We start from the raw sequence: 12,399 nt of genomic DNA on the forward strand, positions 1-12,399 counted from the left end.
AACCATGTGAGTGTAGCTGAGGGAGCCATAACAGCAGGCAGAACCCGACGTGCCCTCATTTGTGTCAGAGTTTAACATACAAACAGTTGTTAACAGCAAGACAGTGCCCTGGCAAGAGCTAAAAGTGTCACAACATTCTCATGTAATAAAAGGTAGTAAATAGTTGTTGTGCAAAGTGTAGACAGAATAACATCATCCAATGCAGCAATTGGTGAGATACCATGCTATCAAACAATCAAACCTGATTTATTGGGGTAGGTGAATGCAGTTCAATAAATGAAGCCAGCTCCTCGGGGTTCAGGAAGTCCTTGGTTGTGTTATTCAGTGTTACTCTCATGCGAGCTGGGTATAGTAGACCAAATCTTGCATTTAAAGCTTTTAGTTGTGGTCTGTAGGAGAGAAGCAGCTTCCGACGATGTGCAGTAGTTTTGCTCAGGTCAGGTACAAATAGAATGGTGGAACCCTCATGCTTAATTGGAGCTCTGATCTTAGCCCTCTGCATGATCTCCATAACGTGTTGGTATCTGAGCAGCTTGAGAACAACCGGTCTGGGGCGACGGTCTCCTGTGGAAGAGGAGGGTACCCTGTGGGCTCTTTCTATTTCAAATTCTCTATGGAAAGTAAGGTCAAGGAGCCGAGGGATTAGAGCTTCTAGATTCTTAATAAGCTCACCATCTCGGCCATTCTCCGGGAGCCCCAATATACGAATATTACACCTTCGAGACCGGTCATTACTATCTTCCAAGTCTCTTTCTAATGCAGTTATGCGGGTGGCCTGTTTCCTGAGCTCAGCTAGTTGTATGGTGCTAGCCTCCATCTTGGATTCCAATGTGCTCACACATGTTTGGAGCTGTGCAAAATCCTCAGCCATACCTGTAATTTTTTCATTTATTTCATCTGTAGAAGCCTTTGTTTCCGTTACCAGCTCTTTGAGCTCTCTCAGCTCTGCCAGGATTTCACGGCCCGAATCGCCGGTGGAAGGTGGTAGCGGTGCCTTTGATGGGGAAAGCGGCTCAGGCTTGTGCCGTTTCCCAACCTTTTTGTCCGACATCCAGCGGTTATTTCTGGGTCGGCAACCCTCGATTTAGGTCGGTGACACTTGCAGGTTTTTCTGCCGCTTACCGTTGCAACTCGGTTTCGATTTTTTTTATAGCTGTTTGTCGGAGTGTGAGGAGCAGCGCGGGAGCACGGAGATTAAGCCGCCATTTCGCTCAGGCTCAGCCACGCCCCCCCCCCCCCCCGTCTAAAGTAATACTGAGGTCCTTACTCATTTGACGTAGGAAAGAAGAAAAGGATATCTGCTCTAAGGAAGGTTGACCTCAAGGGGAAGAAGGTGACTTTGAGGCGCCTCACAAGACAGCGAACGAAGGTGAAGCTTCTCTGGAGTACTGATACCTGAGGTCTGAATATGCAGGTATAGATGACTCACTGAGAGAATGGATAGAATACCTCGCAGGAGAAGTATAAGGCTCTGGAGGTGGTATCCTCGACTTCGGAGTTGGAGGCCTCGAAGAGTCTCGAGGTGTTGAGAGACGAGGCCGGTCTCGAGAAGAGGATCTGTGCCTCAATGGATGCCTTGACTGATGTGGAGAACTGTGCCTCGAAACAGGCATGTCTCGCTGAGAAGAAAGTTGAGGAGTCTTTGCCCTATGCCTCGGGAAGGGTGATGCCTTATGCAAGGAGGGAGAGCTGGAGAGTGAGATCGAGACACCAAAAGGGATTGAACCCCTAGTGTCGAGGTATCTCGAGGCACTGACAAGGACTCGGCTCCTTGAGTAGTATGCTTAAGCTCCAGACGAGATACTCGCAAAGACTCGACTCCTTGCATAGAGGGTGTAGAATCCTGTCAAGGCACCCCCAAGGACTAGACTCCTTGTATAGAGTGAGTAGGTTCAGCTCAAGGCACAGCCAAGGACTTGACTCCTTGTGATACTGTTAAGTGCTCAGGCTGGGCTGCAGGAAGCAGAGTCAAGGTAGGAGCATGTTTGGCAAGCATATTACCAAACTGGCGATCCAAAATGTTCTGGATCATAGCCTCCAAATGTGACAAGCAGACTTGAGGATCTGGTACATTTGGTGTGGCTATAGTCTCAGAGGAAGAGGAGGAAGAATGACTCTTCGACTTGGAGTGCTTCTTGGGCAGTTTGATCATCACTGATGGTATCTGACCTGAGGGAGGCAGCCAGGCAAGCTGAATGAGGAGGGCTTGATTAAAGTCGAGGCTGAGGTCAAGGCAGAAGACAGAACCCCGGTGAGAAGCTTGACCGGAGTCGAGGTCGAGACCGGGAAAAGTGGATCCATAACGCCAAAGAATTTGTCCAACTAAACTCGATGACGTTTGAGGGCTCGAGGTTGAAGAGTTGCACAGCAGGCACATGACTCCGGACGGGTGGGGACGGGTGGGACTTTGGCGGGGACGGGTGGGATTTCTGTCCCCGCGCAACTCTCTACTTGGGAGACAGGAAGGGAGGGAAAGAGATGCTGAGGTGGTGAATGGAATGGGTTTTTGGACACAGAAGGCATGGACTTGGGAGAGAGGAAGGGAGGGAAAGAGATGCTGAGGTGGTGAATGGAATGGGTTTTTGGACACAGAAGGCATGGACTTGGGAGAGAGGAAGGGAGGGAAAGAGATGCTGAGGTTGGGGAGGGAATGGGTTTTTGGACACAGAAGGCATGGACTTGGGAAAGAGGAAGGGAGGGAAAGAGATGCTGAGGTGGGGGAGGGAATGGGTTTTTGGACACAGAAGGCATAGACTTGGGAGAGAGGAAGGGAGGGAAAGAGATGCTGAGGTGGGGTAGGGAATGAGTTTTTGGACACAGAAGGCATGGACTTGGGAGAGAGGAAGGGAGGGAAAGAGATGGTTGTGTACACGGGGAATAGAAGAAAGGAGAATTTTTGGTCATAGGGAGGGAGTGAGGTACAGATAGTGGCATACCAGGGTGGGGGGGCGGTCCGCCCCGCCCCGGGTATACGTCCCAAGGGGGTGCACAGCTGGCCACCCTCCAGTGTTTTTCCTAGGCTGGCAAACTGCGGCTCTTTAGCCACTTGAGTGCCACCGCCGCCATCGAGAACAGGCTGGCGCCAAGTTCTCCCTGCTTTTCCCTGTGGGGCCGACCAACTCTCGCCACTCGCGTCAATTCTGACGTCGGAGAGGACGTTCTGGGCCAGCCAATTGCTGCCTGGCTGGCCTAGAACGTCCTCTCTGACGTTAGAATTGACGTCGGGTGGCGAGAGTTGGTCGGCCCCGCGGGGAAGAGAAGAAGGGCGAACTCAGCTCTGGCCTATTCCCGATGGCGGCAGTGGCAGCCTATTCCCCAGTGGCGGTGGCAGCATTTTCCCAATGGTGGTGGCATAGGGGAGGGCAGGGAGAAAGAAAGAAAGGGGGGACAGGAAGCCAGAAAGAAAGAAAGGGGGCAAGGTGAAACAAAGAAAAATGGGGCACGGAAAGAGAGAGAGAGAAAGACAGACATACAGAACGAAAGAGGGTGTGGAGAGAGAAAGAAGGGGGCAGGGTGAGAGAGAGAAAAACAGACATACAGAAAGAAAGGGGGTATGGAGAGAGAGAAAAAGAAAGAAGGGGCAGGGTGAACAAAGAAAAAGTTTGGGGAGGGAATGAGGTCTGGAGGAGAGGAAGCATTCAGGAGGCTGAAAGAAGGGAAGAAATATAAGAAATATTGGATGCACAGTCAGAAGAATAAAGTGCAACCAGAGACTGATGAAATTATCAAAGGTAGGAAAAATGGTTTTATTTTCAATTTAGTGATCAAAATGTGTCTGCTTTGAGAATTTATATATGTTGTCTATATTTTGCACTATGGCCCCCTTTTACTAAACCGCAATAGCGTTTTTTAGCGCAGGGAGCCTATGAGCGTTGAGAGCAGCGTGGGGCATTCAGCGCAGCTCCCTGCGCTAAAAACCGCTATCGCGTTTTAGTAAAAAGGGAGGGGGAATATTTGTCTATTTTTGTATAGTTGTTACTGAGGTGACATTGCATAAAGTCATCTGCCTTGACCTCTTTGAAAACCCGCGGAATATAAATGATAATTAACATTTTCTCTGCGTACAGCGTGCTTTGTGTTTTTTAAAATTTTATTGTTGGTAGATCATTTTGACTTGGCCACAAAGGTAAGGGGGAGGGAGGGAGGGGAACTGCTGAAAGACATCTAGTAATCCTTGAAGGCTTGACTGTGCAGGGAATTATTTTTGTAAAATCATGTTTTGTTATGTGACTGGCATTATTTAGACTTTAATTTCTATGAATGAATAGAATGAAAATGATATAAATTACTTGCTTGTTTTTATGTGCGTGTGCTGAAGGAAAGTGGAGAGAGAGTGGGCTGAGGACGCTGAAGGGAAATGGAGAAGAGAGAATGGGGAGAAGACGCTGATTTATAAATTGACAATTGTACAGAATATTGTTTCTTTTTTATATTCATCCATAGCTGCATGTTAATGATGTGCTCATATGCACTTATTTATCATCATAACATATACATCATCATTAACATGCAGCTGTGGATGTGTAAGGACAGGCTGAGGAGGATGGATTGGAAGGAAGGAAGGTGCACATATCAACATAATGTACATTTTTAACATGCATGATGCAGCTATAGCCAAGCAGAGGAGGATGGGATCATACAGATGTGTATGTTCAGATATGCGCTCAGATGTGTAGTTTTTTCTGATATATTTATTAAGCTTACAGTATTTATAAAAACACATTTAATACTTGTTACAAAAAATATTGTGCAATTGTGATCTACTTCTGGCCTACAAAGGTCAAAAGAAATCCTTAACTGAGATTTTACATTCAAAAGTGAATTATAGCTACTAGCACTATTATTTTAGTTATTTATTATGCAGATGTTTGTTAGTTTGTTATTAGTTCAGTATTAGACATATGTTAGTTTAGAATAGATAGGTATAGATTAGTTTAGTTTAGTTTAGGTTAGGTTAGGGCCCTGCTGAAAGAGTCTACCTTGACGTGGTTGCAGGATTACAAATCTTTTGGTCAAAGAGTGCGGCGACAGAGAAAAGTATGTGTGTATTCGGCCCAAGGAAGAAGGGAGGGTTGGGGGGGGGAAGGGGTGCATGGGGGGCCCAATAGGATTGCTCAGTAAGGGGCCCAGAAATTTCTGATGGCGGCCCTGCATGCCCTGAAAAGTGACCCTGAAAAGAAATAAAACAGTGAGAGAAGGCACAAAGTAGAACTGAGTCTAGTGCAGCGTCGAAATAGGACTTCTCAGCTCCGTGGAAAACTGAGGAGACATGCACCCTGCACTGGGCGGGAAGGCACTCGCACATGCGCGGTGTGGCAGTCGCAAACTTTCTAAAGTTCTACAAGCAAGTCTGCATATGGGCTCCGTAGATGACATCACCCACATGTTGAGAATTGGCTGCCTGCTTCTCCTGGGAAAAAATATGTTTTGGTGGGTTTAGTGGGTTATGATGAGATGTGTACCTGGCACTTTTTAATGTGACATTCACTGCAGTATCCCCTAGAGTGCCCCTCTGCTCTGCTGAAATATCTATGTGGCAATTCTGCTAAAATGCTGGCTGCTTCTATGTCCCAATAGCTTGTTTTCTTTTGGACGTTTTGTTTTTGAAAATGGTCCTAAAAGACAGATGCACTAAGCTCAAAAACATCTTGGACAAGATCATTTTCAAAACAAAAAGTTAGATGTTTTTCTGATTTGAAAATGGTCGTTTTCTCTACTGGCTTTTTGGATGTTTTTCCCAAGAGGTCCAAACTCAGACTTTTAGACATCCTATTGAAAATGCCTCTCCAACAGACTAAGGGCTCCTTTTACGGAGGTGCGCTAGCGGTTTTAGCGCGTGTTACAATGCCGCATGCGCTAGACGCCAACACCTCCATAGAGCTGGCGCTAGTATTTTTCGTGTAGCGCGGGGTTAGTGCGCGCTAAAAATGCTAGTGCATCTTCATAAAAGGAGCTCTAAGACATTTTATTGAAAATGTCCCTCCACATCCCCACTCTAACTGGTGCACCACAAGGCAGTAGAGCAATTATAACACTCTAGCATACAATATCACCACTACTATTGACAAGTTACATCAGATAGTATAACAAAACATCTAAGAATACACTCTTACCTAATAAAATTAACATAAATTCAATAAAATTACACTCTATGAAATCTCTGGACTCATTTAACATTCTAGAAAGTATCCTATCTAGTCCCATAGTTCAGTCTAACTTTCTCTATAAAAACTCAAAAAAACTGTGCTATGACAAAACAAACCAGGTGAAAGAACTCACCAGAATATTGTAGGAGGCCCCACTATCAGCAGTCAGCAAGTTTAAGTTGATTTTAACCACATTGCTAGCCACTGTAGATTTATAGCTGGTAAGGTCAGGTTGGAAAGGAGGTTCCAACTTTCCACCAGAGATGGCAAATTTTTCTAAATCACAGTTGTTCATTTTTTCTGCAGGTACAGAGAATCAAGCCTTTTTTTTAAAAAACAAAAAGCTTATCCTTAATTTTTAGGAACAAGAATGAAGAGTTATGTGTATTGGTATTAATCTTGTCAGTTCTAGTATTGGTATTGGGGGGTTTCTCTTGGTGTTACTGTCACAAATTATGTTGATCTTTAGTTTTGATGTGAAAGTTGCATTTTTTGGGCTAATATTAATTTTCCTGTTTGAGTTCAGATAAATGTCTTAGGGTGGTGGTGGTGGTTTTTTTGGGGTCAATGTGGCTGTTACTCTTGGTGCCAGTCAATGTTTGTATTGAGAGTCAACGCGAATGTTAATCTTGTGTCAGTGCAAATCCTGTTGCTAATGCTTCTGTTTTGCTAATATTAGCCTCGGTGGTAATATTGGTGTCAGACAATTTTAGTCCCAGTGTTAAGAGTAACTCCTGTTGTTGGTGTCAATATTTGTGTCTGTTGGTGACACTTTGGGTCTTAGTGTTGATGCGGATGTTAGTCTCGATGTTGGAGCCAATGGCAGGTAGTCTTGGACCTCTTGGTATCTTTCTCAGCGTTAGAGTCAGTGGTATTCTCTGTCAGAATCACTTGTAGTCTCGGTGTCCGTGAGAGAGTCAAGTGTAATCTCACTGTCCGTCTCCGTGGAAAAGTCGGCGTCGGTCTCAGTGTCAGTGGTAATCTCACTGTCTGTCTCGGTGTCAGAACCAAAGGTAGTGTCTAGTTCTTTCTTAGTTTCAAGGTCAGGAATCTCGGTTTTAGTGTCAGAGACAGTCTCAGAATCAAAGTCAAAGGTAGTGTCTTTCTCGGATTTAGTGGAAACAAGGCAAAACCAGGAGTTCCAGGATCTCCAGGCAACCTTTATTTTCTGTTTCGTTTCGAAGTCAGGGGAGTCAAGGGTAATCTCACTGTCTGTCTCGATGACGGTGGTCTCAGTGTCGCGGTCAGTGATAGTGTTGGTGCTATTAAAAGTTTTGGAGTTAGTGATAATTTCACTGTCTGTCTCGATGATGGTGGTCTCAGTGTCGCGGTCAGTGATAGTGTTGGTGCTATTAAAAGTTTTGGAGTCAGTGATAATTTCACTGTCGGTGTCGCTCTCAGTATCGGAGTCAGTGGTAATCTCGCTGTCGGTCTCGTTTATATCATTGACAGCTCCAGTGCCGAAGTCAGTGGTAATTGTGGCACGCTTTGTGGTGGTGGTGAAGACAGTGGAAATCGCGCTTCCCGTCTTGGCGTTTGATAACCTCGCTGCCCCGCGCTCAGGACACTGCAAGGCTCCGTGCACTGCCGAGACGCGAGACGCTGTAGCCTTGGAAACCGCTCTGAGGCGGGTCATAATGCGTTCTGCTAGTTCTCTGTTTCTATGTGCAGCAAAACTAAAACGAAGCCACTTTTACTTAATGTTAATTCATCATAGAAAAAAAGAACACGATTCATTTATCAAGAGGAGGGGAGAAAAAGAAAAAAAAAGAAACCAGTGACATACAGGACTACAATACCCAGGATTCCAAGCCGCACTTCCCCGGAAGTGGTTCTATCCTGAAGGCTGTTTCCTGTGCGTGGATAGTAAGAGGTACTGTTCCTTTCGTATCCCGCGTGATAAGCGTTCAGTTATTCCCCCGAATAAGTTGTTAGACCGTTAGGGGGACAGAACGAGGGAGAAACGAACGGAGTGAAACAAAGAGGTAAGGAAAAAGGCAATGGGAAAGGGAATGGGGGGAGGGAGGGAGGAAAGGAAACGAACAAGAGAACTGCGAGGAAGAGGAAACGGAGAGAAAATAAGTTGGTAAAACGAGACGGGGGTAGACTAAAGGTTCATTCAAGGCAGGATTAACTCTTTGGTGGGCCCTAGGAGAGCAAGTGCATGTGGCCTTCACTTCCAAATACCCTGTTTCCCCGAAAATAAGACATTATATTAATTTTGGGCCCAAAAAAGGAACTAGGTCTTATTTTTTTTTCAAGTACAATGATCATCTCTCCCTTCCTCTTCTCCACCCCAATTCTTCCTATTTCCTTTCTCTCCCCCACATGTGCATCTTTCCTCCCCTTGTGCAGTATCTTTCTATCCCTTCCTCTCACCCCCCTGTGCAGCAGGACCCTTGCAGCTTCTACCCCTCCTATCCCTTGTGCCACAGAATCCTTGAAACTTCTATCCCTCCTTTCCTCCCATCCTGTGCAGCATCTTTCTATCCCTCCCTCCCTCCCCGCCATGGCTGCAGCGCACCCCCCTGCTGACCCTTTCATCTCTCCCATCCGAAACCTGACCGCGAGCCGCAATATTTGGAAACAAATGGCAGTGTTGACATCACAGACGGCATTGCAGCCTGCCCTTCTCACGTCCAAGTGTTCCTCTGTCACATTATTAATGATGTCATCAGCAACGCGGCACCACCAAATGGCCTGGCGTAAGAAGGGGAGGCTGCGATGCAGCCTACGCTGCCGTTTGTTACCAGGTATTTTGGTCTTGCGGTCGGGGTTCGGATGGGAGCGAGAGATGGAAGGGTCGGTTGGGGGGGGGGGGGGGGGCTGGCTGCTGCCGGCGACTAGGGCTTATTTTTTGGGGTAGGACTTATATTAAGGCCTACCCCGAAAATAATGGTAGGGCTTATTTTCGGGGAAACATGGTATTTTTAAACCTCTCATAAATGGACTACTGTATTTTTTGCTCCATTAGATACACTTCCCCCCCAAAAAAAAAGTGGGTGGAAATTAGGGTGCGTCTTATGGAGCGAATACCCAAAGTGCCCCCCCCCCCATTACCTTATTTTAATGTGGCCGCCCTTCCTCGCTGGACGAGGCACCTTCCCTCCCTGAGAGCAGCGCACAAGGCTGGCTAGTTGCCTGGTTCCCACCGTTTCCTCCGAGAACTGCTGGCTGATGTAGCTGCCTCCTCTTCCGTTCTTACGGCATAGCGGCGCACCAGGTTGCCTTCCTGGTCTTGTGAGAACTGAGCCTTGTGCGCCGCATCCAGAAGTGAAAAAAAAAAAAGGTACGCATGGGGGGTGGCGGGGAGGAGGAAGAGGGCCAGGGCCTGCCTGTCGCCTGCCTGTGGAGTAAGGAAGAAGAGGCTTGGGCCTGCCTGCCTGGGGGGTAGGGAGGGAGAGGTTGGGGCCTGCCTGCTGCCTGCCTGGGGGAGGGGAGACCTGCCTGCCTACCTACCTAACTACTTGCCCGCCCTTTCCCGTCCCTACCTGCATGCTTGCCCTGTCCTTACTAGAGAGTTGAACGGGAACAGAAACCCCACCCATCCCCGCCCGTCCCCGCCAGGATTCTCTCCGACCCCTCCCGTCCCCGTCAGGATCCTCTCTGTCCCCACCCATCCCCGCAAGGAATTACCTCCATCCCCGCCCGTCCCCATAAAAAGCAGCAATTGCTTCTGACAGGATCATCAATTCCACAGTTTCTTTTGTGTTTGTGCTGCTGTTTTCCTTGTAGAATCTCTTTGGTGGAACCCTTTTTTTGTTTTCTGTTTAGGTAATTGACTTATAAACCCTTTCTTTTACTAAGGCTGACGTGCCCATTATATTATATGGACGAACCCTGCTTCCAAAGCCTTCCATCCCCGTGGGAGTCCCATGGGCCAGAGGGGGGTCCCCGTGGGAGTCCTGTGGGTTAGGGGGATTCCCGCGGGATTCCCACGATCCCCGTTCCCATGCAGACCTCTAGTCCCTACCTGCCTGCCAACTACTAGGCCTGCCTGCCCTGTGCCTTGTCCCTGCCTGCCCTGTCCTGGCCTACCACTAGACCACCAGAGGGGAGACAGGGTACAGAACCTGGCATTGAGGAGGAACAGGGTGCAAAGTTTGGCAAGGAGTGTAGGGTTGGGTGCAGAGACTGGCAGGGAGAATTTGGTTCAGAATGTTTCTTTTCCTGTTTTCCTTCTCTAAATCTAGGGTGCGAAAATTATGGTCAGGTGCGTCTAATGGAGTGAAAAATACGGTATTTAATCTACATTATAGTCCAAAAGTTAGGGTTACCAAATGGCTCCAGAAAAAAAGAAGACAGATTGAGATATCCGGGTTTTACTTCCACTGTGGAAGTAAATCTCAGATGTCTCAATCTGTCTTCTTTTTTTGGGAACCGTAAGATAACCCTACCAAAAGTTATTCATTATGAAATAAGGATTACTTTTTAATTATATAGCATGAGGCTGCATATTCATGCATTATTTATATTTGTTGATAAATAAATTCCATTAATCCATTCATAATGTAATGGACAATTTTTCTATAGAAATATTATCACAGATTTGTGTCTACAGAGATAACATGCTTCTTCACAGCAAAAATTTTATATACAGAGTTGAGAAAATATCTTAGTCGCTAATTGATGTACACAGAATCAATCCTTTACCTTTTAAGTGCTAAGTTTCTACTGTATATCTGCACAAGAAACTACAGGGGTCTTTTATTAAGGCGCGCTAACTGATTTAGTGTGCGCTAAATGTTAATGTGTCCATAGAATATAATGGGCGCGTGAGCTTTTAGCGTGTGCTAAATCAGCTAGTGCGCCTTAGCAAAAGACCCAGTAAATGCGAGGAGGGAGGGGCAAGCAGTAAAAATGAAAATGAAATCATTTGGGCAGAATACTCCATATGTCTTGGGATCTTTGTTTGTATAGTATGAGGTTTATCATATTATTTTCTCTTTGGAGGAGAAAATTTATAATGGCAGGCCATAAAAGAGACCCGGTTTGGAAATATGGGTAAGGCAGGCATGCATGCAAAATTCAAACACTGCAACAAAGAAATGCAAGGCCTGGTAGCCCAAATGAAACAACATCATGAGAAGTGCTTTGATGAAGATGACAAAAGGAACATGTTTGAACAGGCAGGATCTTCAAGTTGATAAATGTTTTGATTTCATCATATTTCTTACATTGCCTTGATGAGTTGTCATATTTGATCAAAAATATATTTATTATTGTTGCAGAATATATTTATTATTGTAAAGAGCTGAAACTAGCAAATATTCCTTTTTTGGGCAGTACTGAATAGCAGTGAGAAAATAAAGTCTTTCTGACTAGTGATTTAAATCAATTTGATTTAAATAAAATCCTCCCTGCGTATGAGCCAACTTTTCAAAATGATTAGGGGTACTAAACTGAATAGAAATTAGACCTCGATATTGGAGGTGCTCAAGCACCCATAGTACCCACAGAGCTAGCTCCTATAAGCAGTGTCTTCTGCCTACTGGTGGACAGGTTGTCAAGAGAACAGATATCTGTTGGTTGTGGCAGTGGCCAATCTTCTTCAGCTGACATACTAAGATAAAATCTGCCTTGAAAACCATTGAATTAATTTATTTGAGAGGAGCCTCCTAAATAAACCCTTGTGAAGTTTATATGGGTCATGTGGATGAGATGGATGAAAGTAGATTTAGCTTTTGGGTGAAAGCTTGCTGGAATCCCCTGTTTCTTTGATGGATGATTATGAATAGTAAGTCATGGAGATTGTTAACTTTAAATGCTTGAGGCCTTAATACTCCACATAAGTATCAGTTAATCGTCAAGGAGAGCGGCTCCAAGTTGGAGTGGGCTTTGTTCAAGAAACCTACTTTAAGACAATACATGAACACCTTTTAAGACCATAAGAAATATCCCTTTATCCCAGGACAAGCAGGCAGCATATTCTCACATGTGGGTGACGTCATCCACGGAGCCCCAGCGCGGACAGCTTTTCAAGCAAACTTGATTGAAGTTTCAAGTTTGCACACTGCACCACGCATGTGTGTGCCTTCCTGATCCACTAGAGGGCGCATACCCTCCTCATGGTCCTCAGTTCTTAGTTTTCCGCTGAGCCAGAAAGACCTTGTCTCTCTTCTCTGCGTTCTTCTAAGTGCCTTTCTGGCACCGCGGCTTCTTTATTTTGTTAGGGAGTCGCTGTGCGTTTGTTAATTGATCGTGTATTTCTTTGTTTCAAAAAAAAAAAAAAAAAAAAGAGGACTTTTTATTG

General features: G+C 45.8%; 2 protein-coding genes across 3 annotated transcripts in view; one reads left to right on the top strand and one right to left on the bottom strand.

The window, feature by feature from the left end:
• The window catches only part of LOC117357752, a 245,966-nt gene extending 238,343 nt beyond the window's left edge, over positions 1-7,623 (bottom strand). Inside the window, exon 1 of the mRNA XM_033938800.1 lies at positions 6,280-7,623. Coding sequence (XP_033794691.1) covers positions 6,280-6,441 — 162 coding nt within the window. The 5' untranslated portion in view covers positions 6,442-7,623. The remainder of the gene's footprint in view (positions 1-6,279) is intronic.
• A 324-nt stretch (positions 7,624-7,947) lies between these two features.
• The window catches only part of C1D (C1D nuclear receptor corepressor), a 37,425-nt gene continuing 32,973 nt past the window's right edge, over positions 7,948-12,399 (top strand). The window contains exon 1 of one of the 2 annotated variants that reach the window (XM_033939998.1): positions 7,948-8,019. The gene's annotated coding sequence lies outside the window, so the exon portion shown is untranslated. Of the gene's footprint in view, positions 8,132-12,399 lie in introns of both variants that reach the window. The other variant, XM_033939997.1, reaches the window with a different exon arrangement.

The sequence above is a fragment of the Geotrypetes seraphini genome, chromosome 3, assembly GCF_902459505.1.
Source record: "Geotrypetes seraphini chromosome 3, aGeoSer1.1, whole genome shotgun sequence".
NCBI lineage: Eukaryota > Metazoa > Chordata > Amphibia > Gymnophiona > Dermophiidae > Geotrypetes > Geotrypetes seraphini.